At 34.5% G+C, this 26758-nt stretch overlaps 4 protein-coding genes across 7 annotated transcripts; 2 read left to right on the forward strand and 2 right to left on the reverse strand.

Moving 5' to 3' along the window:
• Positions 1 to 391: 391 nt before the first annotated feature.
• On the reverse strand, positions 392 to 5934 carry LOC122293302 (protein FAR1-RELATED SEQUENCE 5-like). The gene is made up of 7 exons (XM_043101839.1): positions 5591 to 5934; positions 5408 to 5457; positions 4171 to 4245; positions 3867 to 3995; positions 1289 to 3780; positions 1081 to 1158; positions 392 to 980 (listed from the first exon to the last, which is right to left on the reverse strand). The coding sequence occupies exons 3-5, from the start codon at positions 4243 to 4245 to the stop codon at positions 1498 to 1500; spliced, it is 2487 nt and encodes an 828-aa protein (XP_042957773.1). The 5' UTR covers positions 5408 to 5457; positions 5591 to 5934; the 3' UTR covers positions 392 to 980; positions 1081 to 1158; positions 1289 to 1497.
• A 429-nt stretch (positions 5935 to 6363) lies between these two features.
• LOC122305083 (microtubule-associated protein RP/EB family member 1C) lies at positions 6364 to 9115 on the forward strand. The gene is made up of 6 exons (XM_043117392.1): positions 6364 to 6573; positions 6692 to 6847; positions 7036 to 7142; positions 8027 to 8246; positions 8329 to 8442; positions 8521 to 9115. The coding sequence occupies exons 1-6, from the start codon at positions 6466 to 6468 to the stop codon at positions 8797 to 8799; spliced, it is 984 nt and encodes a 327-aa protein (XP_042973326.1). The 5' UTR covers positions 6364 to 6465; the 3' UTR covers positions 8800 to 9115.
• A 1633-nt stretch (positions 9116 to 10748) lies between these two features.
• On the forward strand, positions 10749 to 13119 carry LOC122305092 (ADP-ribosylation factor 1-like). 3 transcript variants are annotated; one of them, XM_043117421.1, is made up of 7 exons: positions 10749 to 10910; positions 10996 to 11157; positions 11724 to 11794; positions 11995 to 12114; positions 12291 to 12409; positions 12605 to 12695; positions 12803 to 13119. In XM_043117421.1, the coding sequence occupies exons 2-6, from the start codon at positions 11010 to 11012 to the stop codon at positions 12693 to 12695; spliced, it is 549 nt and encodes a 182-aa protein (XP_042973355.1). In that variant the 5' UTR covers positions 10749 to 10910; positions 10996 to 11009; the 3' UTR covers positions 12803 to 13119. The 3 variants fall into 3 exon arrangements, with proteins under 3 accessions (XP_042973355.1, XP_042973338.1, XP_042973345.1); XM_043117404.1 differs by having other exon boundaries at positions 12605 to 12686; XM_043117411.1 differs by having other exon boundaries at positions 10763 to 10910; positions 10999 to 11157; positions 12605 to 12686.
• Positions 13120 to 17185: 4066 nt separating this feature from the next.
• Positions 17186 to 18958, reverse strand: LOC122305106 (cyclin-D3-2). Of its 2 annotated transcripts, none has more exons than XM_043117433.1 (4): positions 18313 to 18958; positions 18008 to 18209; positions 17747 to 17877; positions 17186 to 17640 (listed from the first exon to the last, which is right to left on the reverse strand). In XM_043117433.1, exons 1-4 carry the CDS (start codon positions 18808 to 18810, stop codon positions 17350 to 17352), a joined length of 1122 nt encoding a protein of 373 aa, XP_042973367.1. In that variant the 5' UTR covers positions 18811 to 18958; the 3' UTR covers positions 17186 to 17349. The 2 variants fall into 2 exon arrangements, with proteins under 2 accessions (XP_042973367.1, XP_042973376.1); XM_043117442.1 differs by having other exon boundaries at positions 17186 to 17637; positions 18313 to 18955.
• Positions 18959 to 26758: the final 7800 nt, after the last annotated feature.

The raw sequence follows: 26758 nt of genomic DNA on the forward strand, positions 1-26758 counted from the left end.
CTCAAATCTGTGTAATTCATTCATACAGCCTATGATGCCGACATTTTTTTACACATTCTTTCCCGATAGTCTATTTTCCACTAAGAATCTGATATATGCTCATTATTCAACATCCATACAGCCTATCTTGTTAAGTGCCACCACATAGTAGGAATTGGTCAAAGCTAAAAAGTAGCTTCATAAATTCTGTACGTGAACTCTCAGCATTCACGTGTTATCACTTGTATGAACAACTTATCACCACATTGCACCAATTACCTCCTATGTTGCCCAGAACATTATAACGTGGCAAGTAAAATCTGTGTACATTCCTCACAAGTTAACATATATTATTCAAAAATAAATAAATAAATATCAAGTCAAGCCATATACAAAGTTTTCCTAATCACGTGTATTGCATCAAAAAATAATATTTACACCATCTCATCTACTATCCAACCAACATACAAATATCCACATCATCTCCTATCAGGAGCACATCAAACCTTTACATTACACCTTGTTCCACCCATCAAAAAATAATATTCACATTGCAACTGTCCACCCATCAAAAAACCAGAGCAATCTGTTGCAACTGTCCACCCATCAAAAAAGCACCAAAACACCAACTGTCCAACATCTTGCCATCACCTTACTCGGCTACTTTTGTACAAATCTTGCCATCACCTTACTCGGCCACTTTTGTTAAAAACTGCAGGTAATCTATTGCAATTTGCTACTTGAACTGGAATCAGACCATCCCTGCAGTGGAGTGACAAGTATGTGCATACAAAACCCAGATTTTCTCAATGAGTGCAATAATAGACAAACATATTATGAAAAAACCAGAATTTTCAGATTTATGCACAATGCATGGAAAAAATATTCCCCTGAAAAATATTTCAGGGGCATTCGAGATACAAACCCCATCAACTGACTTATTCCCACGGTTGTGTCTCAGGCAAGCTCGACGGCTGGGTTCCATCCGTCCCAAATTGCATCTGTGAGTTATAATATATTAGTTATAAATTTAAATAAGCAACATATCATTACAATATCCCTCATCTACACAATATTCACAAGTTAAAGAAGAATATTTACACTTTCTTGAGTCTCCTGAACGGCAACACCGAACTCGGTGGCTCTAAAGTCCAACACTTCTATCGTGTTTTGAGGCGGCTAACAAGAAATCTAAATTTGTTAGATATTATTTTTTAAAAAATAATATATATAACACCAAACTGAAAATTAACAATTGAATTAGTCCATCTGATTTATTCAAAAAGATACCAATATTTTTATACATTACCTGAACTGGGACATTTTGTTCAATGGGAACCTCTGTTTGGCCAAATAAATTTCGACACGTTCTCACAACTTCATCTTCTAGTCCATGCGGCTATGAGGTACAAAAAAAAAAAAAAACCGTAATAAGCTGAGTGTATGATAAGAAATATGTATTTTAGGAAAACCTCATTTTGAAGTAATAGAAGCTGAAAGTCATTATGCATGGACTACTCAATGAACCTGTTTACGTTTAGCTTTATGACTAGCCTTCTTCGTCGCGGGTTTCACTCTCTCAATCATTGATTTTTTCCTAAGAGAAGGCGGTCTGCCTTTTCCTCGCACTACATGGGGACTAAGCACTTTGGAAGAACTCGCAGCTGTCAACTCATCGGGTGTATGAATTACAACCTTAGACGGTGGCTTATTCGTGCGGTAGCTATTGTTCAATGCATCTAAATTAGCTAGAATATCCTCAGTGTGCTCATCACATGATGCTGCATTTGTGGCTACTTCGTAGCATTTCTTGATGATACGTGAATATCTCCTCACTTCAGGCCTCTGATCAACAATGTCATAACTACTTCTAATAAGAGTGTATGTTCTTTTTATGTCTTTCCTCCATCGATCTAGTATGTACTTATCTGGAACTGTACGGACTTTGTTAACTCTCATAATGCCCAAGACATGTCTACACAAAATCCCTCTCATCTCAAACAAGGCACATGAACACTGCACTTCACATTCGGCCTCATTAAAGTAGACTGTGTGGGTAACCTCTTTGATGAAATCGTCAACATTCACTTCATCTTCGACATGGTAAGTGGCAATTACCCCATCCTTGCGGTCAAGAGTTGGAAGAGTTGCAAGCATCCCTATTACCTCTTTCTGAACTTCTCTAAATTTATTGCAAGTGTATATGTCTTGGAAAATCTTCTCAAGTGGCGAGGGAGATACAACGGGAATTGTGACATTGAATGAGTGGAAGTCTGCAGCACTTTCATTCTCAATCTTCTTCCTCAAGGCATTATCGAACTGATCGACGAACTCTTTTAAGTTTGTCCTCGCATGAACATACCCATCAAAAAAAGCATTCATGCTCTCGCTTCGTTGGGTTGTACTCATTCCAGCCCAGAAAACGTCTTTCATGAACACTGGTGCCCAATACGTACGTTCATCGTATAAACTCTTCAACCATGCATTATCCTGCAAGTTGTACTTCGTAATTAACTCCTCCCAAGATCTCTCAAACTCCTGTATTGTGTGAGAGTCATATACACAATTTAGCAACTGAGTTTTCAACCCGGTTTTGTATGCACCATGTGAACCTAGTTTCTCGGGCAATTTTTTTAATATGTGCCATAGGCAAAATCTGTGCCGGGTATTTGGAAATACGAGACTTATTGCATTTTTCATGGCTCTATCTTGATCTGTGATAATCGCCTTGGGAGCTTCACCATCCATACAGTTCAACCAAGTATGAAACAACCATGTAAACGTTTCTGTATCCTCGCTAGAAATTAATGCTGCCCCCAACAAAATTGACTGGCCATGATGGTTTACACCAACAAACGGTGCAAACGGCATCCCATATCTATTTGTCAAGTATGTCGTGTCGAATGTGACGACATCACCAAAATATTTGTACGATGCCCTACTTCGTGCATCCGCCCAAAATACATTCCTCAACCGCCCATCATCATCCATATCCATTAGTGAAAAAAACCCGTCATTCTTGTATTGCATCCGGGCAAAGTACTCACGGAGGGCTCCAGCTCCACCTTTCCCAAGTCGAAGGTGACGTGCCTTGTCGATATAGTTACGACAGTCTTTTTCATTAAAAGGCAGGTTTTCAAACCCACCCGCTTCTTGCACAAGAGAGGCGAAACTCTTGTTCATTCTAATCCCAGCCTGATCATTTATATCTAACACCCTCTTCACAGACTCACTGACTTCTCTGTTGCAACGAAAGAACCTCGACTTCTGTGGACTTAGACCGTGATTATGAGAATTGTTAACACTCGACAACTTCAACACCCCTTTCTTGAATAAGGCATTTATCCTTGCCTTACAGTCTGTCTTACACGTCGGACGTGGTCTAGCGACATTTGACGTACGGTTCCGTGCCTTGCCACCCCGAGCACAGCCCAATGTCACATATCTAACACTCTCATCCTCAAACCTATGACTCCTTTGTGTCATTATGGGAAAGCCGCTTTGTTGCCCATATCTTTTATAGTAACAAAGTAACTCCTCTTCAGATTCAAACACCATACCCAACTTCGGCTCCTCAACGATTTCGGCACCCTCAGTATGGACAATATTTTCTGCCCCAGTCCCAAATTGATCGGCTTGTTTCAATTCAACATGATCATGATACGAGGACGTAGGCATACTATTTCCCGTAGAGTCTAGATTATGTTTTTCAAGTTCAACGGCATGGCTTGAACTTGAACTTGTAGAGTCTTCTCCAATCGGAGGGTTATCTGATGACTGAAATGGAGGTAGCGGATTTGCCTGCAGTTTACACCCACAAAATGGAATAAATTTTATACACTCTGTCTATAAAAATATGCTGGCTATCTAACAAATGATTTTTTTACCTGACTTGTCCAAGTCATTGGGTTCGCATCTGGAAGCGCTACAAATGGCGGTAACCATGCATGTGGAATTGGTGGATTACAACCATGCATATAGTTTGACAAATCGGGAAACAATTGGCTCTCTATCGCCTAAACATTGAAAACTAAAATGATTATGAAACAAAGATCAAGTGAACATATTGCATAATAGTATTTCCTCCAGGAGGCATTCATCGAAGTGAATAGAATGGTCTTGTGCCAACTACGGAACAAGACCACTCATGATAAGCCCAAGAACTGAATTTTAACGTTCCAAAATTATTACCTGGGTTAATGGATTTGTTGGATGCTCTGCGGTAGGAGGTGTACTAGAAGATGCATGCTCCTTCCCTTTCTCCATCTAAAGAATATTGATGAACATTAAAATTAGTCTTATACAAAATTTATAAAATGCTCCTGCCCTTTCAAATGCTACTATCTTATTAATAATAATAATCATATATATTCAAAAATTATAAAAAAGAAAAGGTTTAAAAATGCGAAATCATTATATTTCGCATAAATATAATGTGCAACTTTTGTGTAAACAAAAAAAGAAACTGGCAATTGAAAACTCACATGGGTAAAAAACTCATGAAGTTGATGTATAATTAGACTGAGAAAATCTAGCCAATGATCAAGCAACTTGCAGCATTTACATTCTTCAGCTATTTTGCAGTAGTTAGAATAGAATGTATTTTGGCTATAGCCTTGAGAATAGTATGAGATGCATTGACTTAACCCTAATTTGGTATGTATCTAACCTGAAACATTTAAAGAAGTACTCTTCAATATCATAACGTTAATGAGAAAAATTGGATTTCATGAAACGACAAAAGTCATCAGCCGTATGCATTATGAGATGTATAAAATGTGTGAACCATTCCATAGACATACAAATAGTATTATATTCCATGGCTAAAAGAGGTCCATGCACTTTTCATAGCTAGTCTCTCAGTCTCACATTGCACGGTTGTTAGATAATTATTCGTACCCACATTAAAATCACCAGAAAATATAACTACATATAATTACACACGGTTGTTAGATAATTAATGAAACAAACTAACCATATGGCCAGACCTCAGACTATTTTTCCTACATCATAGCAACACTACTCTGTTTAAGCTACCATTTCACTAATAGTTTTTAAATGATTGCATGGGTAACTAAGGCAGCTGCTTTTCACCATGTTCTCTGAACTGCAATTATTTCCAGGCTTTAACTACAATTTCTAATATTAGAAATGCATATGCATGTACCTTCTACCTAAACCTATTTGTTCTTCATTTTTTTCGGTGCCCAACACTCACATATCATATATTTCAACTATTTTGCAGAAAAATTTATGGGAAATTTTTGTTTCTCTTTCGAAAATAAATAACACTTTCTCATGTAAAATAAAACACCATCTCGTTATGCAACAGAAAAAAAATACATCAAGGTTACCTGCTTGTTCTAAATAATATCACGAAAACTAAAAATGGAAAAAGCTTGTACTTTTCGAGAAGACGATGGTTTACATTTGAAATCGGAATGCTGGCTGGGATTCAGTTGCTGAGACCAAAATGTACTGTAATGACAGAAAATATAGCAAAACAGAGACTAATGAGATGAAAATACAGAAACTGGGAGATAAAAATACAGAATGAAAAGTTGAGTTGGTCGTCGGAGTGAAAATGATGGAGGAGATCAGTGGAACTCACCGAGGAGGAGGCTGTCGGAGAGGAACCGGTCGCAGAGGAGGCCGGTCGCAATCCTCGTCGACACTGTATGGAGCTGAAGCAATCTTCCGAAGCACGTTTCGTGCTTTCTAAACATTTCCCTCCTTTTGCCTATTTTTGTTTTTTTTTTTTTTTTCACTGCCACGTCACCATTGGTGCGCTATCCGCTCCGCTGCGCGCTTGCATGTAGAAGAACGCTTTTTTCTAAGCTTAAAATAGATACATTAGTTAGCATAAAAGAATAAAAGAATACATTAGTTAGCATAGATACATTTTTTTCTTAACTTTTAGCCAAAGTTTAAACTTTTAGCCATTGCCACTCTAATGACCGGCAAAGTATATAGACGTCATATGTCTTAATAAATTGAACGAGAAATAATATTTACAGTCTTAGAGTGTGCAAGTCTTGTATACTCATTTTGAAAAAAATAAATAAATATGGGACCGACATAAAAAAAATTATTATTTTTAATAATAAACTTTATTTTTTTTCAAAATGAGTATGAGGAGCAGCGCTTACATATCCTAAGAGATTATATATAACATTACTCAAGTTGAACAGTTGATTCAACCATATAATGATCCTACTTATCTTTGGGCTTATAAGAAAGTTGGGCTTCTCCTTACAATTTACATCCATTAGCTGGGCTCCAAAAGCCCTAATAGGAACAATCCAGATGCGGAAAAAAAGGGTCAAGTTGGTCCAGTTCCGACCATCCATTTTGAATTTTGAATTAGGAACATCCCGCTCCTCTCGTGTTAAATCTTCTTCTCCTTTCCTTACCGTTAGGAAATAGGAAGTACAAAAGCAAAGCTATTACACAGAAGGAGGAAGAGAGACTTTGAGGAACTTCAAAATGGCAACGAATATCGGAATGATGGACTCCGCTTACTTCGTCGGCAGATCTGAGATCCTCGCTTGGATCAACTCCACACTCCAATTCAATCTCTCCAAAGTTGAAGAGGTTCGCTCTACCTTCTGCCATTCCCCTCCGAACCCTAAATTTCACAATTGTTTCCGATCAAATTATCTTTTTTAATTTGATTAAAAATCTGTTGACATTCCGGATCTGTGTACCACAGGCTTGTTCCGGTGCGGTTCACTGCCAGCTTATGGATGCTGTTCATCCAGGGATGGTGCCTATGCACAAGGTCAACTTCGACGCCAAGAATGAGTACGAGATGATCCAGAACTACAAGGTTCTTCAGGACGTCTTTAACAAACTCAAGATCACTAAGGTTTGGTCTTTTTGGCGCTTTATCCCTTAATTCTCTTTGAATCTATTTTTCGTGTAGCCCTATAAATCCTAAATCTGGACATTTAATGTAATTCCGTAGCATGTTTCTTTCATTTTTATTTTGCCTTTTATATTTGATTCTCACTCATTCAAATTTTTGTCTTTGATTCTTTTTGTTCTGGTACGTAGCACATCGAGGTGAGCAAGCTTGTGAAAGGAAGGCCGCTTGATAATTTGGAGTTCATGCAATGGCTGAAGCGGTACTGCGATTCCGTTAATGGAGGCATCCTGCACAAGTAATTTTAATTTTTTAGTCTCATTTCTTGTCTTGTTTAATTAGATTTGGATGCATATTGCGATTTGCTTGTGCTAATTAGCTTGATGTGTGAACGTAAATTTGACGAGAAACTTAAAATTGAAATTGCAAAAAGAGAAGGCCTTGATTTCAAAACCAATGACCCTAAGGGCTAATATCATATCTACAACGAAGACTTTGCTTCAGGTACCGACAATAGCATACCCGGTTTTGAAGTAAAAGTGAAGCGAAAAACAATAATGCAAGAAGTGTTCCTAGATGACGAAGGTTGGTTAGTGGATATTGTCAGACAGAATCTGTTTGAGTAACACAGGCACAGTTTCTCTATTCTGCGCACATTATGTTCTTTCATCCTAGTTGAGAATTTTGTTTTCTTGAAATAGTTTATCCATAATCACCCTTTTTAGGATTTATTTTTTTAATCAGAGTATGATTTTTTGCTTGGGCACTAAAGACTGATTTCTTTTTCTTGGCTTAGTTATCGGTTTGAGCGTCAATTTTGGTGGAATAGATCAATTATTAGAAATCGTGGCGGAGTTAAATCGCTTTTACAGTGAATATTAAAGATATTAAACTCTCTGCATTTGTCAAAGCTGTTAAATCGGTGCAGAACTTCTCTTTTATCTATCCAAGAGAAGTTATTCAAATGCTGATGCAGTTTGTATATGGTACTGTTTTGAATATATTGGTAATAGTATTTTTCCTGTGTATCCATCTACTGTATGGTGAATGCTGAATGTGTAAAGGTGAATTTTATATATATACGAACCTTCAATTTTGAACTAGACAGGCATTTCAAGGTTTGGGTGAATAGCTTGTTTTCACTCGGAGAGAGTTTCATGTGTTAATGTTCTGCATTTCTAGATACAATGCCTTGGATAGGAGAGAGGCTAGCAAGGGAGGAAAAGAAGCAAGCAAGAAAGCTGCTCCATCACAATCTTCAACCAAAGGTTCCACAGCTGCTGCTAAATCTCAGTCCTCGCACAATGCCCGAAGGAATGAAGTGTGTTCAGCAAACCCTTCAAATCAGACGGTAAAGACCTCAAGACCCACATCTAGTGGAGGCCCGGCATATGATGAACAGGTATTAAGTCTGTGCAGAAAGAGAACTGTCGGTTCAATGTATAAAAAGATCTAATATTAATCTTGATGCAATCTTGATGCAGATTACAGAGTTGAAGTTGTCAGTGGATAGCCTTGAGAAGGAGAGGGATTTCTACTTTGCAAAATTGAGAGACATTGAAATTTTGTGCCAGAGTCCTGAGATAGAAAATTCGCCTGTATGTACTTGAAGTATTGTGGCATTCTTAATGATTTGTATCAAGAATTGGAAGTGATGAGTTCCATTCATTTTGCAGGTTGTTGAAGCAATACAGAAGATTCTTTATGCTACGGACAATGATGCATCAGTGGTGGCCGAAGCTCAAGCCATACTGTCCCTTCGACGGAAGGAAGCTGAGGCCTTGAGTCCCATAGCTGAGCTTTCAGAGGAGAGAAACAGTTCAGAAAGTCAGAAGAGAAAAAATATTGTGAATTTTGATGTGGATGCTGTTGGCATTTCCACATTGTCGCCAAGGCAAAGGATTTCTGATGCTGCCGATGTCCATTGCAGTGGGTCACCCCTTATGACTTACTGATTATCCCTTTTCTTTCATGGATGTGATCTTACTCCCATCCTCACAGAACAGTTTTTGTAGAATATTGCTACATATTTCTGCCCTCTCTGTTGTGTTGTCCATTATAGTTACAAGTAAATGGAAGAGACGTGGGTTTAATTAATGCAAGCCTTTTGGTGGTGGGTAATTTGGTTGAGTTGCTTTTCCTATTGTTTTGCTATGGTGAGAAATTTGAAATGTAGTCCTTTTGTACTTTAGAGGGTGATAGCATCTCCTGCCGGACTGAATTGTTTATTCCTATCTGTTCGAGAATCATATAATTTGACATTTTAAGGGATTGGCTTTGTTGTTTTGGTGAGTCCAGAAATAGAATCGTTCCGTTCTGCATTTGATTTTAGGTTTTGATATACACCTGTGAATCTTCATAAAATTATAGAGTGGCTTGTATTGATATTGGGGGTAAAATCTGTTTTTATTTTATTTTATTTATCTTGGCACATGCTCTTGGAGGTCAACCTGTGTGTATTACTCCTGAAACTACAGTATACGATGGCTAACATCCTGCCATCATAATCTATGGGGGTTCTCCTTTTTAGCAACAGTTTATGAGATGATTGGTAAATGGTAATCTTCATTTTCAGTGAGTTGGTGGGATGGGATGGGGTTTCATGTGGATGTGTTTGCTTGGTGAGTTTTGACCACAATTCCAGGCCTCGTCTTTAGGCTAACCAAACATCCTTTGAAACTAACCAACAACCAACTCCCCTAAAATTAGGACAGGAAAGAGACAACAATTCAAGTATATAAGGTTCTTTATTAACACATCCAAAACCTCAAGTTAAATAAATCACAATCATCTTCAATAGTTTCATTTTTTGGGTCCGAGTGAAATTCAACATGAACAACCAAGCCATTAAGGTTTAGTCACGAACCTTCGCTTTCATACATTATTCTTTGTTTGTAATATGATGATGTTGTTGCTCTCACAACTTTCTGAATAAAACTTGATGAATTCAATTACTAGGAGGAGGAGAATAAGAATTCACTGAGTGCAATGGAAACGAGGGTTGACACGGTGGATTACAGGTCTTCAACAGGGCAAAGCCTAGAGCAGAGGAGCGTGCAGGTGATTCACCAGCCCCATTCCTCTGGAAATTCAACCACTGGTGGTGGTGTATTGGCCAGTGCTGCTGCTGCTGTTGCATCTACCGTTCAATCCGCCAAGGATATCTACTCCGGAAAATAGCACAGCACATATCTCCAATGTAATAAACAATACAGAAAAAAACAAACAAACAAACCCGTATCCATGAAGTTTTGTTTTGTCTCATTTTGTTTCAGTTTTTTGCTTAGCAACTGTACTAATAGGGGACAATGAGATGACATCGATCGGATTCTTTTTCTACCTTCAATCTGATTACGGAGACTTGTATATGCATCTCTACCATCTAGTTTGATAAAATACCATTCCTCATTATGAATTTTGTTATCTCTCGTGTGAGTGGCTTTTTATTAAGTGATTGGCATACGAAACTACTTAAAATGTGCCACATCAACTGGTGTGACTAAAGATACGCTGCGCCTCAGGCCGATGATGCCCTGTTGCATCATGCATGGGGCAGCAGATTTGTATATGCTGCTTGCCAATTCGGAGAGAGGGATAACAAGTATATAACCACTAGCGACCACTGCTGCCATGTGTTTTTGCGGTGATTGAGACTAAATTCAAAGGGGAATATTGCAATGCGGTAAATCAATCTATACGATCAGAAAACCAAGCCTAACCACAAGCCTTTTTTTTTTTTCTTGCGCTCAACTTCCCCTTCCCCCCCCCCTCCCCCCCGGGGGGTTCCACCAATACAACAGTAGATGGCTCCAAAATGTATGCTAACTGACAACGAATGGGAACCACCGAAAGTTGAGACAAAGCTAGTTTGCTTTATTCTTCCACAATCGTCTTGGAATTGGAATCATATTCTCTTGCCACTTCATGCCTTACTCCACGTCCTTAGCCCTTTGCAATTGCTTAAAAACTACAAAGCATATATGACTCTATTGTTCCCTCTGCTTCACGCCCCATTTGAAGGCAGGCTCAACTTCTGTTTCCTCCCCAAGAGCTTCTTTTTGTTCATGTAAGGCCATTTATTTCCTTGCTTCTTCATAGATTGTGTTTGTTTATACTTTGATCTTGAATTTACCCTTTTTTCTTTAAACCAGAAGCTGCTGTAGAAATGGGTTTGGCACTATCTCGATTCGTGAAGATGCTTTTTGCAAGGAAAGAAATGAGGATTCTGATGGTAGGTCTTGACGCTGCTGGAAAAACCACCATCCTCTACAAGCTGAAACTTGGGGAAATTGTCACCACAATTCCTACTATTGGTACTTATTCTTTGCTTATTATTACGCATGATTTGGTATTACAACTGCTAAGGCGACAAAGTTTTATAATGATGTTGTACCACGCTATTCTAAACTGGAAAATCCATTTCTTTACCTCAAAGCTTTTGGCAAATACTTTTTTTCTTCAAAGTATATGGGTATATTGATGTGTTATCAAAGGAGCTAGTAGAAAAAACAATGAAACAAAGCTACTCCAAACCCTCTGTTCTGTCCAAAAAAAAAATGTAACGACACTAATCACATTAGTGGAATGTGCAAAAGAGTACGCAAAAGTAACCACATATAGAATTTTTGAAAATGAATTGCTCAGCCAATCTTACACATAGCAAGCGAGAGGGTTTCTCGAATTTATTGACACACTAAAGACACCACTAATGCGGAGACTTGCCACATCAGTTAGCGTAAAAAGGTTTTTGTTATATTGAGTTTTTTTTGTACTGGTCCACAATAAATGGTGTACTTACACACCAAGTAGCAAAACTTCCCCTAAAATATCTGATGTCAAATGAAGATCTTGAATAATGGATTAATGTTTTATGTGCCAGGTTTCAATGTGGAAACTGTAGAATACAAAAATGTTAGCTTCACCGTTTGGGATGTAGGAGGGCAGGACAAGGTACAAAACATGATCCTTCGAACCATCTCTGTGTTTTTTTTGTAATACCAAACAACAAAGATGACATTTTCTTTTTGTGTCTGGGCGTGCCTCCTAGTTCTTATTATTGCTATATCATAAATGCATCTTCTTGGGGTCCATATTTCAAGAATATAAATTTGTGGCTCAAAATAATGAAAGTTTATTTTCTACTGGCTCAGATTCGACCATTATGGAGACACTACTTCCAGAACACCCAGGGTCTTATCTTTGTGGTGGATAGTAATGACAGAGAGAGAATTTTAGAAGCAAGAGATGAGCTCCATCGGATGCTAAGTGAGGTGACTATACCTTCTTTACACTTGATATTGATGAATCCATTTGGGTTTTCCCTTTTGGTTTCCTAGAGAATTTATGGCAAAAGCTACTAGAATTGCATTGTTACAAGGTTGCATGCATGCCTCGTTGCTAATAATACTCTTTAAGTTCACTTTGAATTCATCTGTCCTTGCTGCAGGATGAGCTGCGTGATGCAATTTTGCTAGTATATGCCAATAAGCAGGACCTTCCAAAAGCCTTGAGTGTTTCTGAAATCACTGATAAACTAGGCCTGCATTCACTCCGCCAGCGCCGATGGTAATCTATCTTCTGTATTGAGTAATTGCTAAATAGTCAGTCTTGAGATGCAGATGCAGTACTCTCATCTTATCACAAAATGTCATATTATTACAAATGAATGTTTGTAATGACTACGTTTTGTGATTGGATAAGGACATCCCAACATCCATACTTCCTAATTTAATTAATGGAACTGGAAATTTACAACTAAAGGTACATTCAAGCTGCATGTGCCACTAATGGGCAAGGACTTTATGAAGGACTTGATTGGCTATCCAGCAACATCAGTAGCAAGGCAAGATAAGTCAGACTCTTTCCATTTAATAACTCCTCTTAAAACATTTTGAGTGATATGATTTGCTGAGAGTGACATTTCATGAACTGTCCTTTCTTGTTTGTGTTTGTTTTCAGGCACAAATTTAGGTCTTATGCACCTTTGTTTTTGGAGCCATTATGCCATAAAGATTCAGCGACCCTGCAATTGAACTTTGTGACTTTTACACGAAGTGAGAAGGCATATATTTTAAGCTTTACATGTGTATTGTGTGTGAATTTGAAAAACTACTGTAATCACAATACGATTTGGTGCTATACCATTGGGGGGGCGTCCCTTCTCCCAATGCCACAGATTACTAATATTTGCCAACAGAAAAGGGGAAATAGGTCTAAAAATTATATGGCTTTTGATTAGTTGGAAATCGATCAATAAAGGCATAATTCTAATTCTATATGATTTTTCTCAAGTATTATGTGGTTTAAGCACCAAGGCAGTTGGGCTAAAGCCCGGGGGAGGGCTCAAGTTCTAGTTTTAGCATGAAAAAAGTAGCTCTGCTGGTTCTTAATTTCAACAAGTGCAGTCTTTTTGACAATTTCAGGCACAAGTTAGCCTTTTGATGCTTCTAACCATTTCTACCTGTTCCCCCAACCACTTCAGAATTATGCGCTGTCACAAATGTGTTAAAGTGTTGTTCCATCATGTCCATCTCTTGCCTGTACTGTACTGGATCACAGATTTTGGTTCTTCAGGATATCATAATAATAAGATAAAAGATAATCATGGAACAAACAAAAAGTCCCTTAAAGAAAGTAAACAGAAGGAAATAAATACACAATCATTACTAAACGCAAGAGTCAATTAAGGGCAGGTTGGATAAGTGGGATGAGAGATAAATTTTTTATCTCATTTTATTATTATAATTTTTTTAAATTATTATATAAAATATAATAAATAATTTAATTTTTTTAAATTTTAATTTAATTTTTTTAAATATTAAAATAATAATAATATTAAAAAATAATATTTTAAATTTTTATTAAAAATAAATTTTTTTTTATCTCACTATTCAAATCTACCCTATTTCCTTAAAGATTAAAGCTGCTCAATCTACGCATCAAAGGAAATGTTCTTGAAAGCCAGGCTTTTATTTAGGCTACGTTTTGCTAGTAAGGTGATTTGAAATGATATGTAAATAGTAATGAAAAATTGGTAAAAAATAATAATAAAATATTAAATAGTAATAAATATTAGTAAAAAGTAGATAAAAATTAATGATAGATTATATAATAGTAATGACACAGATCACTTTGCTACCTAAGCACAATCTTGATTTGGATACAAAGATAATTTTAATTTATCTTATCTAATTATTTAAATTTTTCTAAATTTCTACACAAAATATAATAAATAGTTTAACTTTTTTAAATTTTAAAATAATAATAATAATATTAAAAAATAATATTATAATAATATTTTATTCCATTTTTAACTTTTATCTTAACTTACTATCTAAACTTCACTTAGGTCAGTTTGGTTATCCAATAAAGATGAAAATATCTCATCAGAATTGTACCGTATAGTAATTTTGGCTATGCAAACATAATATTTTATATCCTAAGTTTTGAAAATATCAATTTAAATAACCAGTAAATAAACATTATAAAACAGTAAAACTAACATAAATAGTGTCAAATTGCAATAAACAGTACATGAATAATGCACAATTCGGATACTTTATAAAATAATAAAACCCACACTTTTTTCGAATTTTAAAAATTAAAAATTATCTTATCTCATTTCATTATCTAAATACACATTTTTTTACAAATTATTTTATCTCATCTTAATTTAAAAATTTTACTAATATTTAAAATATCTCATCTTATCTAAACCGTGATTCAAACAGGCCTTACTTTCTGTTTAAGATAAGTGAAAAGACAATCAAACTCTCACAAAAACGAGCGCGCGCGCGCAATTGCGAGCCGTGACGGAAGATAAGAGTCAATCCATGCCAACCTATAACAAACTAATGCGTTAAAGCCAGAGCAGTGCCACAAGAACAAGCAATCCTCATTCCTCACAACATAAAAAGAGATACAACCCATTCATTGTCGGCCATAAAAATCTCCAAGATTCTTCGACCGTCAATCTTCAGCATCCTCAGTTCTTAAAACAATCAAAACATATGCAGAAAACCTGTTTTTGTTCTGTCCGTGATGCTGTACTAGAACAATTGTTCCAATACAAAAATTTATTCATATCGACGTCCCCGCAAGCTCTAAAGTTATCCAACTTCTATACTTTATTCTCAGCGTCCCTCAACCTTATTTTGTCGAATTTTGATACTCATCATCCTCACATATCATACATCACACTTCTTTTTATTTTTTTATTTATTTTATAATTTTATTCTTTCTAAACTAATTGAATTTTTCTACTCATCATCTATACACTACACATTTCAATAAAAATAAAAAAATTATATATGATGTGTAATATGAGGACGATGAATAAAACCTTTCAATAAAAAAAAAAAAATACTGTCCTTTATACTATTCGTGCATATAGACCTTCCTGAAGTACCACCGTATAGTAAAACAGGGTCTGGTCAATAAACAATAAAACAATAATTATGCATCTAATTAGCCTACCTCGGAATTCCGAGGAAAATGTGTTGGTTTCATATCTTATATAATACTCCAGGTAGATTAGAAAAACAGAACATGTGCACAAGAAATTGCACAGCAAACTATATGCAAAGACCTGCTGTAAATCACGTGGAACTATTCTTCCCATAACATACAAAACCTTACTTCTAAACAAAGAACAGGCTCTACGGCACACAATTGGCAGACTTGGTATAATTTCGTAATAGGATACTCTTAATTCAACTGAACAGCAAGAAGTCGGGCAGAATTAGATGGCATGCTATTTTATTTACCAATTAAAACAAACTAAGAATAAAATGACATTCTAAAAAATATTTTTCTAGCAGCCACAGTCCAGCTTATTATATGCTAAGAACAGCTTCCGTTTTGGACCAGTTATCCACACAAAAGATTCCTTATAGATGCAAGACAGAATATATAGAATACGTTAGTAAGACAATATATTATTTTATAAATTTTTAACATAACAGACATGTCTACACTATTATAATTTAATCTAGGTAGCTCTAGAAGAGAAAGGGAAGCAGATATGTTTTCAGAGCAGGAACAAATTGTCAGCCTGCATGGACTTCTTTGTAGTTTACTAAGACTTTTGCTATTGTGTTTCACCTTTTTGAAAAATCTCTCAAATCTAGTTACCTAATCTAAAGACTTGATTACTATAATTCTTTGGTGTTGGGAATTTCAATGGATCTATCTGCCGAACAATCCAACGCCTTCCGCGGGTGATACAGAAGTGGTGAACCACTTCTTTGTTTTTTAGCTAGTGTCCATTGATGAAACTAAAATACAGAAGCAAGGGACCCAACAAACCTCTTGTAACAGCAATCACAGCACAAATAAGAAATGGGAAATAGAACCAACTAGTTTAACTTGGCCCATATTTTCTTGGCTACAAGGACTCTGCGTCACCATGAAAGGCAATTTTCGAAGCAATTCATACTATATAAGGACGCAGAATACTTTCAACAAAAGATAAGGTATGCCTCCCGAAAATTGGTTGAAAAGAACAAATGCCGCAAGGCAGTGCTTCTATGACCACGAATGTGGGAAGGGGGATCGACCGACCATTACATTAAGGGGGATCAATAGATGGATATTCTATCTGTGGGGCACGAGTGTGGTAGGTGAGCAAATGGTGGTCAATCTAGTTTCTCATACCCAACAGAACTTTATGAAAAAGGAGAAAATTGGAGAAAAGAAAGTAAAGGAAAGGAAGAGGGAGAGAAAGGAGGAGTATGGGAGTGCGTCTCCCTTCCTATGGTGAAACCAAAAGAAACAATCACTATTAAGTGTGCAATAGGGACTTTTTTTAGAGGAAAAAAATACACTTTACTTCCTCAAAGTACTACTTTTGCACATGAAATTAAAATATCAAAGCTCTAAAGATTTAAAATTGTACCACTTAACCTATTTTTCATCTCTGATGATGAGAATTTCATGAGGTTGTAAAAATACTGAGGGTAAAGTGACAACGTTGATAGTTTGATGGTTAAATTACAAAAAGAGACGAGGTGGAGTGTAATTTTCTCCCTTTTTTTCTTTTGAAAATCTACCATGTAATCAGCGTATTCATTTGAAAGAGTGAATCAGTGACTTTTTATTGCCTATCTCAATTAAAGTTCCACCGGAACCTAATATGAGAGTGATTTGCATGTATTAAAAAGGCAATAAATGCAGATAAAGAGAATGTATTGGAATCTAGAAGTATGTCATATTCAAGTTATCTAAAAATGAATTCAAGGGAAACCATGAAATGAGTCGACCAAAGAAACACATCCGCCTTCCTTTTAATTCTAAAACCACCACGGCAACTCCCAACCCAAATAAGAAATGGGGAGTAAGATGTGATCTACAAATTCATTGTCATAGATTCAACCAGAATGCAATGATAAATCATGGAACAAAATATGATTGCAGGTTGAAAAGATAGATTGCCGGTGGCCCGATAATATGTAAAAGAGGAATTCGATAGTACCATGTTTACTAGTAGACATTAAGACAGTGAACTCTTAAGGAGGGCTACTAAGAACACCAACAGACACACGATTTAGTGAAGGCAACCGCATTTGCTGATCCTGTGCCCTGCTCCTTTTGAAACGAGGTTCTGGGGACGATGAAACCAATGATGCCACGGCCCACGAGTCATTGGAGCTATCAGAGCTAAAATAGGCATCGATAACACCCTTTGGGCTGCTGGGTATGGAGATATTCTTAAGCTTGCGGCTTTGACTGTGAATGTGGTGGCCATGGCTCTCTGATATCTCCTGGATGAACTTATAGCACTCATTTACTTTTTCCTGCTAAGGCATCATCAAGCCCTTAACTCATAGATCACCAAGTTCGAAACATATTTGCAAAAGTAGGAGTGACACTAGAATATAGAAATCCATATAATTAGATACATACCTCGCTGATTTTAAGTACGCTCATAAGATGGTTCTGATATTCCAGTAGATTAGAAAGCTCAATATCCTCAATCACATGGAGCATTGTTGCAGCAGCCAACGTAGAAGGAAGATAGGTCATAACCCTCGAATCTGGAACCAAAGCCCAATATTAAAGGCACAATAGGAAGATCGCAAAGAATAAACTCCTTCCTCCGGTATAGGCTGCGTAGGAACTATCCCAATGACTAGAAACAAAGCAGTGAACAGTTTTATAACTTACCGGCAATGAGAAAGAGAACAAGGCGCTCACACCTCCACAGAAACTCCCAATGCAAGTGGTTCTTCAAACCAAGCCTCCTGATAATGTGATCAAAGAAGGACATTGGGGTCACCGGATTCATCCTCCATTGAAGAGTGGACAGCACTAGAAGCTCCATTCTCTGAATAGTCCTTGCTTCGAACACATACTTCGATTCCTCCATCTAAAAAAACACAGAACCCCACATTTTATCAATATAACAAGTCCAAGAAATACAGCATCACATTTTAACAAACACACAGATTGCATAAATAAATATCACATACTTGTAGGCCTAAAAGAAGGTGCACTTGGGTCTCCTCAACCTTGGCAGCCAAAGACAGGCAAGCCACGGCAACGAGTTTACTCATCCAGGGCTTGTCCCTCTGGAACGTCGGCCTTGAAGCAAACCTATCGAAGTAATTCACCGCGAGAAAAATGGTCAAAGCAGAGAACCCATAATGCGGTTTAACCCTCAAAATCCAATCCACGGCCTCTTTCCGAGCCACCATTAGAGGCTCATCTGAGATCAGACTCCTCAGACACGCATGGGTTTCTCCTTCTTTAGAGATTAGGGACACGAGCTCCTCATCATCCCATGCCATGTCACTCTCTACCAGAACGAAACGGAAAAGTGAGTGCTTTTTCATTTTCTCATCAGTGTTCTCACTCCCGTCTTCATCAATACCATTCTCTTCCTCAAAACTCTCCTCCTCACAGAACAGAGCATCAAGGAGCATTGGAGGGCTTTGTAGCCGTCGGGTTTCAAGTTCTTGCAGAACCATCTTCTTCTGAGAAGAAGACGTTGAGACCTCTGCTCATTATACAATTAAAAGTTACTTGGACTCAGACCCATATCAATGTTCGTCTTCCACATATGTCTCTGAGATAGAGAGAGAGAGAGAGAGAGGGCTAAATTGAAGTAAGCAGACGAGGGATTTTATCTGAGAAACCTTGCACGCCTGTCCTTTCCTTCCTATTTTTCCTTTTTTTTTTTTTTTATTATTCTTATTTTTCTTTTACAAGGACATATAAATCGACAAATATTTTAATCACATAATTATTATGTAAAATAAATTTATAAAATAATATGATTTGGTATCATATGTTAAATATTATAAAATTTATTTTTATAATAAAATAAATACAACGATCCATAAAATCACGAAAATATTTAACGTGCAAAAAAGTAGAATATATTATATGAGAAATTCTTAATGGAAGCCTTATGTCACACATTTTTATTTAACTAATTTGTGATTTATTATTTTATTATTTTATCTTAATACTTAAATATATATATGTTTAAATAAAATGACAAAATAGATAAATCACGTGTTAATAAAATGAATGTGTATGATTATAGAATAACTCTTATATCATTTACCTCGAGTTCTGCCATGGAAGTAGCAAAAATCTCTTATATAGAATTAACAAGGAAAATAGCTCGAGTTCGGTCTTGTTGGAGTTTTGCTCATTTCCTTTAGCTCCATATTGGTTGAGAATGAAAGAAAAGCAGAGGCCCAAGGCCTATAAAAGAAGATTTAGCCTCATTAATAAAATACTATTAAAATATTATTTTTTAATATTATTATTATTTTAAAAATTAAAAAATTTAAATTATTTATTATATTTTATGTAAAAATTTATAAAAATGATGGTACTTAATATTTTTTTAATGTGTTCGTATAATAAATTGAAGGAAACTCATATAAAACCACATAAAGAATATTAAACTGATGAAAATAAATTAATATTCTCAGAAAGAAAGAGATTGAAATAGTCTATAAATATGGATGTGAGGATTATTAATAATGTGAAGTTGAAGGCAACGTCTGTTTGAGAGTGGCAAGGACAAGCAATTGAAAATGAATGGGCAGCAGCTTCGTATGTTTTGTTTTCTTCGTAAGTACTATTTGTACTTTGAGGGTGTAATCCATCATCTTCTTCTGCTCTGACAAAGAAACATGATTAATGTACATTCAATATCTTTGGTGAAATTACATCAAAATACATATCTCTAATATAATATTCAACAATTTTATATGCAGATAAGTTTTATATATTTTACTAACGTAGTTAGTAATATTTATTTTAATATAAAATAATTATTTTAATTAATAATATTAATAAAATATATAAAAAATATGTAATAACGATTATATATAATATAATTTATATATATAAATTATTTATATAAATAATAATATCACATATAATCATATAATATATAAATATCGTATAATTATTTAAAAAATAAATAAAATTTATGATTAAAAAATTAATTTTTTATTTATATAAAGTTCATATTAATTTTTTAAAATTATACGATATTAATATAATTATAATTATAAATATTATTTCTCAAAATATAAATAGGGTCCGACAAAAAAGAAGATAAATCTGGTCAAAGATCTATGCGTACGTATATATACACACATTTAATTTCTATTTTTTTATTTTTGGAATTTAACAAGCAATGCAAAATCTCACTCGATATGGTTGGGTTTAGGGCCTTAGGCATTGATTTCCTATGTAGATTGGAGGCCCTTTACACGAAACAAAACCCATTTGTCGTGTTTTAGGGTGTGTTAGGGATTTCATTAAGAGTTTTAAAAAGTATTTAAACAGTTTTAAAAATTATTTAATAAAAACAATTAAGTTCTTAGTTAATAATAAATAAATAATTTTTTAATATTAAAATTTATTATTTAAATTATAAATTATAAGTCTTAAAATTATAAATTATATTTTTTACTGTAATTTCAAATACGTAATTAATAAAAGAGAAAAGGTTTAGGAATGCCAAAATAAATAAGAAAAAAATTATATTTACAATTTTAAGACATATAAATCACATGTATTTTCTTAAAAAAATAGATAAATATACAATCTATACAAAAAATTTATTTTGTAAATGATATATCCCATTCTTTCCATTCTTTTAAAATGACTCGGATTTGTAATTAGAAAATAAAATGAGTGAGATTTATATCATACATACGTTAAAGAAAAAAATTAAAAATAAAAATCTGTATAATATATAAATCACGAATAGAATTTTTTTCCTTAAAAAAATGATAATAGAGGTAGGGAAGGTAGAGAAGGGACAGCTCATACGAAAGGTAAGAGAGAGGGAGGAGAGCAGAGCAGAGCAGACGGACTGACTTGTAATGGAAAGGTGAGAAAGAAATATATAGAAAGGTGCACATCGAAACTAGAGGAGAGGGGATCTGGTTGGTGAGAGGAGCCGGCCCTAGTTTGAGAGAGAGAGAGAGAGAGACCTCTTTCTAGAAATCAAGACAAAAGATATAGAATTTTGTTATATATAAATACAGTCGCGTATTAATTTGTATATTAATATTGATTTATTCATATTTTATATTTTAATTAATACTATTTTCAATAAAATTTACTTTTTGACCAATCATATCACATTAATGCACAAATTAATACACAATTATACTTATAACTATATTTTTTCAAAGAGATACTAGACAAGGGGGAGGAGCTTCGTCCCTCTTTCTTTCTCACTCATCTTTCTAGTTTTTTCTTTTCTTTTCTTTTTAAAAATATTTTTCAGTAATAAATATGAAAGAAGGTCAATTTGATGCTCTTTAGCATCCGTCAACCACCACTTACACGGTTCAAAGTCGACACATAAATTTCACATGTTTATGCTCGGGGTGCTATTCTGTCACCACACGCGACTTTTTTGAATCTAGGGCACTAATTACTTTAGACTTAACCGATTGTCATACTCTCATGATGGCATGTGTCCCTCACGCACCATCATAATTATTATATTTGTAATTTTTTCCTTTTAAGTTTTAAGATTTAAAATACAGATTTATATCTTTTCAAGATGTAATTCATTATTTTCTCATGTATATTTAATTTATGTACTATCTTTTGTTTTAGAAAAAAAAATATATTATCTCTTGGATAAAGTGTGTCCTCTTATCCATTTTAGATGAAGCATGAAATTTTTTAATTTTGTCTTAAATAAAGTTATGCTATCTCTCACACTATGGATCTATAGGTTTGTAGCAAGGACCATATCAGTCACAATAATATACTTGAGAATAATTAATATTGTAATTGGTTTATAATATATCTTTCAGATCCAGTTATAGTGTCTTTTATTAATCAATGTAGAATACTTTTATAATTAATTAAAAAAACAGAGGGATCATTGGTCAGCTAGTCCTAAATAAAATAAAAGAGTAATATGACATAAAGTATATAAGTATTGTATAATTATTTTAAAAAAATAAAATTTATTATTAAAAAATTAATTTTTATCACATATCTCACATTTATTTATTTTTTATAAAATAATCATAAAATACTTATACACTCACAATTATAATTAATAATAATTTTTCTAAACAAAAACCTAAATTTTAATCTTATATCATAAGTGATTCCAGTCTTGTCTGCCTGAAAAACATGCCGTACGTCTCCTTTGATGTCCCCTGCAATCCTGTGTCTCTGCACTCTCCCACCCCACCCCACCCCACCCCACCCCCCCTTCTTCCCCCCAAAAGAAGCTGTGGATATAAAAAATAATAATTCTTTAATTATTCAGACTTGTGCATAAAAAAACAGAAAGAATTCACGCACAATTTTAATACGCAACTCCCTGCTTTGCTGCTACTGTTTTACTCAGTCTAATGCATACTGCCAACTCCTTATACACAAACACACAAGTATCCATTAATTGCAACATTCACAAGCTGGCTTTTGGAGGCATGCACTTAAAAGTTTTATTCGAAAAGACTCGTACGGTTTTCTTTTAATTTGATATTTGCAGTGCAGATCTGGTAATCGGACAAGTTACAAAAAGATTGCTTATCTTTAATGTAAATGGGAAAGACTACTACTTTAATGCTGGGAAATAAATAAATAAATAAAATTTTAAAAGGAGAGGAATAATATTGATTGACAGATCATAGGCGCATCTCTACGCTCTATCACATGCATTTGTTTTTATCTTCTTTAATTCTTTGTCACCCCCAATATACCATTATTACTTGAAAAATACCTTTTAATTTATTTTTATTTTAAATTTAAAAACATATCTAATAAAAATAAATTTATAAAATAAAATTTATTTTATAATAAAAATAATCTCATAATTTAATATATTATATCAAGTCATGTTAATTTATAAATTTATTTTTATAAAATTTCTTTATAATTAAAATATTTATTTTTATAATTAATGAATTATAATAATAAACATAATATTAATACATTTCTAAGTAATAATCTGAAAATGTGTATATATATACACATATAAGAAATACAAATATAAAAAAATTATATAAAAATAAATATATAAACGGAATGTAACTTTATGTGATCATTTATATCAATTTTATAATAAAATAATTTTTTCATTTTTTCACTTCAATATGCCAACCCATAACAATCAACGAAACAATATGCCAACCCATAACAATCCAAAAAGAATTATTGCATAAGAGTTGTCTTGTTTTAAAAACAAAAGAAAAGGAAAAAAAAACGCAAATTATAAAGCAACCATATATATGGATGCATTGTCTGTTATCATTGATGTCATGTGGTAGTCAGGAAAGGAAAAGCAATGCATACTGTACGTTCTTGGAACTGCATGCATGCATGCATGGGGTTCTTGATCAGTCTTCACCCATGCATATTCACATCATCTCACTGCAATTTCTTTTTTTCTAAGCATCATGTCACTGCAATTACTACCGATCGATCGATTAAGAATTATCGGAAATCCATGATAAATTAATCCCCGACGAGATCAGTCCGTCATGAATGTTATAACTGCACGCACGCACGCACGCACACGAACACTTATATATATATATATATGATATCGCAGAATCCTTGACCGACATTACTACTCGATCGTACGTTCGTATCGATTATATATATATATATATAACTATATAGTCTTAGGTCTGCAGCATTTAGATCTATCATTGTCCTTTGTTCGACATCTTTTCACGGGCACTCCACAATTGTGCAATATCTGATCATGACCGACATTAAGTTTCAACAGTAATAGTACCACTACCGGTGATATCATTGATGTCATTACAACTCCTCCTCCTTTACAATATGGTCCAAATTAATCTGGCCATGCATGCATGTCGGAAATCTTTAATTTCTTCGTACTTGAACAATCCGGTAGATTTTTTTGTTTCAGAAAGATCATAAGATGATCGGTAATATGTTTTAAATGAATGAAAATAGTTCCAAAGTCATATATATCCAAATTAACTAATTAAAAGTTTTTTGCAATTTACATCCGTTATATAATCTGACATTACTCAAAAAACATCGTGGAATTAGTCTTGTGAAAAACGCACGCACTAATAGAGACCAACAAATAAAAGCAATGATCAAAATTACACGACACACAATTGACGTAATTCGATAACGTGCTTACATCTATAAAGTTGCAGAAGTTTGGTTAATTAGAAGATATTACAATTACACAATCTCAACTCACTCTCTCTAGAGTTTTTTTTATATGCACCTACAATTTGTCTATTTTATTCTCACTAAAAAACTATTGAAAATTGTACACAAGAAGTAAAAAAAATATTATATATTTATAGAAAATGGTGTTGGAAACCATAATCTGGCAAAAATATATTCTTCATTCTAACAGCGTGTTGAGTGCACTCGAGCGAATAACTAATCAACATTAGCTCAAACGGTGTGTCAAGCATAATTTGAGCAAACGCAAGAGTTTGTGTGTCACTCGAGCCAGTACTGTTGTGCAAGACTCGAGCAAACTCACAGGTTGAGTTTCGCTTGAGCTTCAAGTCGAGCGACAGTTGAACAAATTTTTCTGTTTCTCGATTTTATGCTCCCAAACCAAGCTCTACATATAATTTAACAATTAGAACTACAAAAATCGAGAAAAAATATTGCTAATGCATGAATATCTCGAAGAAACCAAAAGTCTGTCTCGAGCGGCTACACTTAAGGTTTAAGTTGTGTTTGGGTAGCTCAGATCACTTTACTATAATTTAATATTTTATCATTACTTTTTACTACTATTTATAGATCCTTTGAGAACACCTTACTATCCAAAAGTAACATTAGAGACCATCATCATTATTTATTTTCTTGAGTTCTCTCTATCCTGTCATTAATGCATCTTAATTTGTTGATCTTTTGGCTCTATGATTGTGTTTTTTTTTTTTTAAATGAAACTTTTACTTTCATTAACTTAACAAGTGTTTACAGATTCCATGTTATCTGAATAGACAACTCTTTCCATTACATCATCTGGAATTGAAATTGCTTATTTGGCAAGATTATGGACATAAACATTGCCATATCTTTTGACATATGAGACCCACCAACTAGTTAAGGATACAAACCTATTTTTTATATCACTAAGGATCATTCCCACTCTATCCCATCTATCTATTTGTTTTCCTATTCCGTTTACAATGGTTAGAGAGTCCCCCTTTAGCATAACTGATCTGTATTCCATCTCATTTGCTATTTCTGCTGCATATAATCCATCTATATCTTCAGCTAGTAGAGGATCCATTAGACATGGTTTTGAGAGTTTTTTGGTAGCCAAGATTCTGCCTGTATGATCACAAGCCACTAGCACAAATCCTACTCTTCCTCTACCTTCATTTAGACTTGCATCCCAGTTAATTTTGGTTACCCCTAATGGTGGAGGTTGCCATCTGTTGTTTATCTCTGCATTCCTCTTTTGTTATATCATTTGTTTTTGCTGTACCACTTTATATTCTTCTAATGTCTTCTTTGCTGTCTGGACTAATGTATTAGGATGAGTTGAGGCATTTTCAAATATAAACTGATTTCTCATTAATGTATATATGCATGCATTCTTGTCTCAATGTGAAATTAATTATAAGCTCGATCGACATCCCTTGGATTCTGGTCGACCCACATGTCAACTATCTAAATAACCCTGACATGGATGGGTTCAAAATAATCAGCCACTCGGACTACACAGGAATTAATTGTAGCCTGATCGATCGAGGTCAACACCAATAGAAAAGGCATGCATGCAGCATGTAGTTACGACTGTCAAAGCTCTTGTATTAAAATGATTTGAATTAAAACGAGTTATGATAATTAACTCGAAATCGTTGGAATATATAAGCATTGAATGGATGAGAAGTATGCACTTAATAATTTGACAAGATTTTAATTATGAGTCGATCTTAAAGAAGGGAATAATTAATTAAACATTATAAAGAAAGTACGTTCTAGATCAGTAATATATAATGTGGCACACGATCACGAACATCATGATATCAACTGCATGCATTAACAAATATCACACCGAATGGTAATTGATATCTATTGACAATAAAGAAATATTTTAAACAAATTGACGTAGTTCTATATGGTATATACGTTAGATTGTAAAATTATTTTTATTATAAAATAGATTTAAATCAGTTTGTAAGTTTACTTTTATAAAATTTATCGTTATAACTGTAACACACTCTCTAGACAATATGAAAAGCCAGCACAACGTATTCAAAACATTTTTTTTTTCCGTTTTTCATTGGGGCAGTGAAAAGGATCATGTAATGCCTAATGATTTGACCATTGAGTTTTCTAAGAGATCCCAGTCTCGTAAATGCCTTTTTCCTCTAAAAGTTTGAATTTTCTCTCAACCAAGAACATGTGTTGTTCATGCGACGTGATCGATAGGAATAAGAAATCAAA

The sequence above is a fragment of the Carya illinoinensis genome, chromosome 1 (assembly GCF_018687715.1).
Source record: "Carya illinoinensis cultivar Pawnee chromosome 1, C.illinoinensisPawnee_v1, whole genome shotgun sequence".
NCBI classification, from domain to species: domain Eukaryota; kingdom Viridiplantae; phylum Streptophyta; class Magnoliopsida; order Fagales; family Juglandaceae; genus Carya; species Carya illinoinensis.

Excerpts from the sequence above, each read along its gene's own strand:
- LOC122305106 (XM_043117433.1), bottom strand. The coding sequence starts at position 18,810 with ATGGTTCTGCAAGAACTTGAAACCCGACGGCTACAAAGCCCTCCAATG. Across the intron at positions 18,210-18,312 it reads ACCTTCTTTTAGGCCTACAA|ATGGAGGAATCGAAGTATGT; the intron begins GTATGTGATATT and ends GTGTTTTTTTAG. Across the intron at positions 17,641-17,746 it reads GCGTACTTAAAATCAGCGAG|CAGGAAAAAGTAAATGAGTG; the intron begins GTATGTATCTAA and ends ATGATGCCTTAG.
- LOC122293302 (XM_043101839.1), bottom strand. The coding sequence starts at position 4,245 with ATGGAGAAAGGGAAGGAGCATGCATCTTCTAGTACACCTCCTACCGCA. Across the intron at positions 3,996-4,170 it reads CAACAAATCCATTAACCCAG|GCGATAGAGAGCCAATTGTT; the intron begins GTAATAATTTTG and ends TTCAATGTTTAG. Across the intron at positions 3,781-3,866 it reads CAATGACTTGGACAAGTCAG|GCAAATCCGCTACCTCCATT; the intron begins GTAAAAAAATCA and ends TGTAAACTGCAG.
- LOC122305092 (XM_043117404.1), top strand. The coding sequence starts at position 11,010 with ATGGGTTTGGCACTATCTCGATTCGTGAAGATGCTTTTTGCAAGGAAA. Across the intron at positions 11,158-11,723 it reads CACCACAATTCCTACTATTG|GTTTCAATGTGGAAACTGTA; the intron begins GTACTTATTCTT and ends TTTATGTGCCAG. Across the intron at positions 11,795-11,994 it reads ATGTAGGAGGGCAGGACAAG|ATTCGACCATTATGGAGACA; the intron begins GTACAAAACATG and ends CTACTGGCTCAG.
- LOC122305083 (XM_043117392.1), top strand. The coding sequence starts at position 6,466 with ATGGCAACGAATATCGGAATGATGGACTCCGCTTACTTCGTCGGCAGA. Across the intron at positions 6,848-7,035 it reads ACAAACTCAAGATCACTAAG|CACATCGAGGTGAGCAAGCT; the intron begins GTTTGGTCTTTT and ends TCTGGTACGTAG. Across the intron at positions 8,443-8,520 it reads CTGAGATAGAAAATTCGCCT|GTTGTTGAAGCAATACAGAA; the intron begins GTATGTACTTGA and ends TTCATTTTGCAG.